The 6,569-nt window shown below is 29.3% G+C and overlaps 1 protein-coding gene across 1 annotated transcript in view; it reads left to right on the top strand.

The window, feature by feature from the left end:
* The first annotated feature begins 239 nt into the window (after positions 1 to 239).
* The window catches only part of LOC129289051 (trypsin inhibitor A-like), a 39,615-nt gene continuing 33,285 nt past the window's right edge, over positions 240 to 6,569 (top strand). Inside the window, exons 1-2 of the mRNA XM_054925876.1 lie at positions 240 to 462; positions 554 to 778. Of these exons, the coding sequence (XP_054781851.1) occupies positions 240 to 462; positions 554 to 778 (448 nt within the window). The remainder of the gene's footprint in view (positions 463 to 553; positions 779 to 6,569) is intronic.

Genomic DNA, 6,569 nt, shown 5'->3' with positions numbered 1-6,569 from the left:
TCCCCGCGAATTGAGATCGGTTCAATTGTTTATTTATTCAAAAGAAAAATTAGAATGAGGAACTCTCAGAAGTTCACGTGGTTGTGCCTCTTCAATTTTATTGTCTACTGACAAATGGATGAATATGCAATATATATATATATATATCCACACACACACTCCCCTGCTGCTCTATAAATAGAACCCTTCATCATCTCGATACCACTCACCAACACATCCCAAAGTTCAAAGCAATAATAATGAAGCCTTCCTTGTTTTCCCTCTCGGTTCTCTTTGCCTTCATATCATCTTTTGCAACAGCCCAGTTCGTCCTTGACATTGAGGGCAATTACCTTATCAATGGTGGCACATACTATATCCTTCCACATATCTGGGCTTTAGGTGGTGGCCTGAAGCTAGCCAAGACCGGAAACGAAACTTACCCTCTGAGTGTTGTTCAATCGCCCTTTGAAACCGACAATGGCTTGCCTTGGAGAATTACGTCCCCATTAAGAATTAAATTCATCCCAGCCAACACTAGTTTGGACTTCTCTACTTTGGGCAAAGTACCTAGGTTGTGGAAGTGGGCTGTTGTTGAAGAAAGAAGACGGGAACAAGCCTGTGAAAATTATTAGGTACGAGAACACTCTGAAGGGTTGGTTCAAGATTCAACAGTATAATAGTTGGGCTTATAAGATTGTGTTTTGTCCCACTAATGGTGATTCTTGTGGAGATCTTGGGATTTCCAGGGACGATGATGGAAAGAGGCTTTTGGTTATCACACTGATGATAACCCTTTGTTTGTCGTGTTTGTCAAAGCTGAATCATCTGATAGCCAAATAAGAGCCTCTATTATTTGAAGTGTAATAGACTATGAATAAGCAATGTGCAGGAAGCTTAAATAATTCCTCGCAGTTTGTGGTGATTAAATCAAATTACGCTTCAAGCTGCTCTCTCTTTCTTTCTCTCCACCCCTTTTCTTAATTTTAGACTTTTAGTTTATATTTTAGTATTTTACATGATATCTAACTTTTGGGAATGGAGAATATCAAACAAAGGACCTCAAAAACCAAGATTTCTATCAACATGAAAGGATTAAAATCAACGAATTCAAAACTATCATGAATGAAAGGACTGAGTTCTAGCTAAGTTTTTATAGTTAATTACCAAACTGTCCTTGATTTATTTTTTCATTTCAATAGTGTTTACAATGAGTATTTTAGTAATTGACTAAAATAATTTATTGCAATTTAGTTGCTTTGAACGACCTTTCATTATAAATTGCAGAATTTATTAATCCACCAAGTGAATGTTGCATAGATGGTAGCAGTCTAGGTCTGTGCATGGAAAAATATTACATGGGAGAGGACCACACCTTAAATAGCAGTCAGATTTTTCAGACTTAGTCTCACAATTATCGACTGTGGGGATACTTTGGACAAAAAAAAAGGAATTTATTAATCCTTTCATGTAAACCTAACATCTGATTTTTCTTAATGATATTTCTCTCTTTGTCTCTAAAATAGAAAACATAAACGGAGTGAAGAAGAAAATAACGAAATGAAAAAGTGGGTTTGCATCAACAAGTGTACAGAGAATATGGGTCTTCGTTCGTATAATTGTAAGAAATGTATTGAAAATTGAATAATATATTAAATAACTTGTTTATTTTATTTGTTAGATGAGATTTGATGACACGTTTCTCCTTTAACATGTTATCGTTAGGGGTGGTTTCCAACATCGGGCATAACAAAATAAATAATGACCTCTCATATAGTTTTAATTTGCATGCGACAAATTCTAGACATTTTTGTGTGTGGAAAACTGTGTATTATTATTATTCTTCAACGTTCACGTGACATTTTTAATATCGTAGTTGTTTGCATTATGCGTACGGTTTCACCATATAGTTTTAAATTAACTATCAATAAGTAATGTCCAGAAAACTTAGATAATTCCTTGCACTTGGCCACAACATAATAAAATTATGGCACTTTTGGACTCCCCTTTCTCAGTGCTTATTAATTGGTTACATGATTCAATTACAAAAGATGAATGCAATGAAATTAAAAAAAAATAATTTTCATAACAAAGTGAGATCACACTTACCATCATCCTTCCTTCTAAGCCGCTCCCAAAGGCATTGTGAAATGTCCTTCACAACTGAATTAAAATAATCTTCCTGCAGTGGTGAGGGGAGATATTTTTTTTTTTTTTTTGGGACATATTCAAGGGGAACATCACAACCAAGGACCCCTGAAGAAACATATTCAAAATTGAAGACTATTAAATTTCTGATTTAACACACTGCAGGCCTAGGTCCTAACTATAATTAATTGTGAATGTGAAAATATGCAATTGCCCCTAACCAAGTGTATTCATGTGGTGAATAAGTCACCATTCAAAAAATAGCAATACTCCATTCCATTTTAAAAGAGAATAATTTCAATAGTGACAGGTGCAAAATAAAGTCATTTTCATTAGTAGAACTAACTGTATTCATATGGTGAACAAGTCACCATTCAAAATAACATGAAAAATGTAGCATTTATGGTGATAGTCCTCCACAAAGCTATTGCCTTAAATGAACCATAAGAAAAATTAAATAAAATTTAAAAAATTAATTAAGTTAAATTAAATTATTAATTATATTCTTCATTATTTTCAATTAATTGGGAAATATTTCAGACATATTAATTGTGTCTTAAATAATACATATTAAATGAATTTTTATTAATAAAATATACTGATAATTTAAAATAAATTATTAATCAATAAATTTCATTTTAATAGATTTTAAAATTTTAAATTTATTATTTATTTTTGGTTTAGTTAAATCTTTTGCTAAGATATTTATGGTGACAGGCGCCACTGGCCTGTCAACATAAATAGCTTATTAAATAAAAACATTAATTTACTAATAAATTTAAAAATGTTAAATAATTATGTCAAAATTCAAACATATTAAATATGTCTAAACTTAGACACAATTAAAATATGAAATAACTTAAAATATATCTTAATAAAAAAATTTGAAATTTTTGCAATTTTTTTTAAAAATTCTAAATAATTTATTTTAATAATTTTAATTTGTTTGAATTCAGACAACATATGGAGGTTCGATTTATATATTAATACAGATTTTGTAAGTCAAGGTGTATATAGTTATAGGTGATTTTATGAAAAAATGTAATATTTACGACACAGTTATAACAATAATTGTGATAAAAGATACATCCATGGCAATAGTTGTAGCCACAACTATCACTGTAAATGCATCTCTGAATGCATCTTTTGCTATAGGTGAGCTTAGACTTATGGCTAAAGATACTATTTTCATCATAGGTGAGTTAGGGGGGCCTGTGGCAAAAGATATCCACTGGTCGACATATTTTTCACCACAAGTAAACCAGCACCTGTGGCAAAAGATAGAATTTTTTGTCACAGGTGTGCTGGGACTTGTGGTGAAAGATAATATTTTTTGCCATTGTATTAGGACCTATAGCAAAAAATAGCATTTTTCGTCACAATTCTATTTGACCTGTGGCAAAAAATGTCTATTTACTACCACAAGATCTCTACCACACAGTATCTTCTGTCATCAAAAATGTGTTTTAACTGTGGCAAAAAATAATTTTTGAATGTAAAAACAAATAAGTTTAGCAAAATGTAAAAACAAATAAGATCTAACATATCATAAATCTTATAATATAGAATAATTATTACACTCTAGAATTTAATTGCAATACACATATAGCTTCAAAATATTATAAAAATGATTTGTACATTAACATCAACTATCACTATCAACTACTCATAATAAATTTTCTCATGGAATTAAAACTAATTTCTCATTCTTCCTATTCAATGTGATACAAATATATGATTTTTTTTCTCAAGTATCACATGCTAACAATTTAATTGCAATACACTGTACTATCATGATAAATTTTCTTTAAAAAAAAACAAAATAGGAATGCCAAAGTTCTTTGACACACATTATTAAGGACAATGCACAGAATGTCAAAGCTTCCATAATCTCCCATAACAGTAGCTAGAAAGCAAAGACTAGAAAGGTCACATCACACCTAAGAAGCAAAGTATAAGAGTTTTACTCGACCGAGGCAGGTAAGAGTTATTTATCAAGTTTTCAAATGTATCATGATAAATGTTTACGATTCATACAAAAAAAAAATAATTTTTATATTTTTAAATTTGAAATAAATTGACACAATATATTAATATCATAATATAATAATTACTTTTTGGGCTATTTTATTTCATACCACTCTTGATATGTTATTTAATATTCATAATCCTTTTTGACTCCATAACAACTTTGACATTTATTTTCAATAACTTAATACCCATTTGTTAGAATGGCTTCTAACTATATTGTAACCATTGCTTATGATTTTAATAACCTTGGAAAAATATCATTATTTAAATATACATGGCGAAACATTGTTGCCTTTTAATTCTCAATTTGGGCATTGACCATATGTGATGTCATTATAACAAAATAAATATGCTAATAATTAGTCTTTAGGACTATATTTTTCAGTGTCATGATTATTTATAAGTTATTGGTCTTCAAGACTATAGAGCTTTTTTTTTTTTTGGTGCCATCCAAATGTTTGAATCATTGGTCTTCAGGGCTATAATATTTACAGCAACAATTTTTTCTTAATATTTGTTAGATCCACAAGGTGATATTTTTAAAAAGACCATTATCAAAAGTGATGTGGTTTCTTCTAATCACAAGAGTATTATGCATGGGTACCAGCCATTCAATAAAATAAATTTAAAATATCAATATATATATCAAATTGATTATCACAAACATATATAAGAATAAAACTTGAATTTTTAAATGATAAAATATAATAATGACACAAAATTAGAACAAAATAAGGTAAATTCATTGTATCTCAATCTCAATATGATATCAATTATAGCCATGCTTAAGTAAAAATCATACCTTCTTTGAAATTGCAAGACATCATTTCTCTAAATAAATTTGCAAATTTTACCACTTCATTTAGACAATCATCTCTAGGCCTAGAACAAAAATCAACAAGCAACAATAAGAAACTCTTTGAATTTATACCATGAACTAATTTGGTAGAGTGTCTTGCTGATAATGTGTTATGAAAATAAGAAGAATATAAGAGATTGGGATGAAAGAAATGAAGAACACAAGAGAGAATTGAACAAAAATAACAAGTAATATTCATTCACTTGGGTAACCCAAATTTATGATACGTAGCCTCTATTTATGAGCTCCCAACCCTATATAAGAGTTACAATTTCATAAATAAAAGAATTATTCTACATTATGGTACAACATATAACCATTGGAGGTTATATCAATAAATATTAGGAAACCACAAATTTAAGAGATATAGGGCAAATGGCATTAACCATGAGATGGAATCTTGAGAGGCTTTAGAGTTATGAACATCCACAAATTATAATATTCATAACACTACCGATATTAGTGATGTAGGGTCCACCTATTATTTTTTTACACAAAATCACAAAGTACTAATGATTTTGGGACTTAATAATTTGAATTAATTGAACAACTATGAAATATTCTAACACTTAATTCAATCATGGACGTTGTGCATTAACGAGATGCTCCTTGCAGCTGTCCTTCTAATCAACAAAGGTGGATTTAAAATTGTGATTTATTAATTAGAGGTTGTGACATCCGAGAAATCGTGATCGGTTTAATTATTTATTTTATTCACGTGATATTAAACTCTCCGTGCTTATCTAAAATAAACTGGCCCTCTGTTCCCTTTTATAAAATGATTTACGAAAATAAAAGTTGTTCCAATTATAAAGTATCTTACAAATACATGAAAAATGTTTCCATTTTAACCTTTAGTTTTAATAGTATTCTTGAAACTTCAGAAAGCGAGATAATCTTAAAAGAATAAGAAAACATCCCCATCATGTTTTTGGCTACATTTTTGTAATGATATTTATATCTCTTTAATTAATAAGGGCACAAATTGAAAATTTGGAATATTTTTAACATATGAAAGAAATATACTTCCTTCACTAAAAATACAAGACATTTTTAATTGAATCTAACCTTTCATAAATTAGTTAATTATCTTCAAACTAACATTATCTTTCTAAATTTAATAAGGTGTTTTACTTAAAAATAAATTTTAAATAATTTATTTATAAGGTCAATTGTGAAAAAATACATTGATTATATCTTAAAACACTAAAGATACTTTACATTTTTAAACATTCAACCCTTTAAATTTTTTTTACAAAGGGAAGTAATAACTTTTCTTAATCTACATGAAAAGTGTCTTTTGATATAGGACAAGAGATTTAGAAGTCCAACACGTTTTGTAATCTTCTAACAATATTTTAAAATTACGTGTAAGAATTTTCATTCCATGGTCTCTGTCATCAATTTCTAAATTTTTAAAAGATCACTTTCCGGCACGTCCTTAATCGAATATTGTGTATTCTTGAGATGCGCCACCTGTTGCCTTTTTAATTATTAATTAGTGAAGGTTGATACATTGAAGTTGTGTATTATTGATATGTTGTGCCCCGCG

The sequence above is a fragment of the Prosopis cineraria genome, unplaced genomic scaffold (genome assembly GCF_029017545.1).
Source record: "Prosopis cineraria cultivar Desert tree isolate PC_DT_omini unplaced genomic scaffold, ASM2901754v1 PC12, whole genome shotgun sequence".
NCBI lineage: Eukaryota > Viridiplantae > Streptophyta > Magnoliopsida > Fabales > Fabaceae > Prosopis > Prosopis cineraria.
This window is presented reverse-complemented; position numbering and strand designations above follow the sequence as displayed.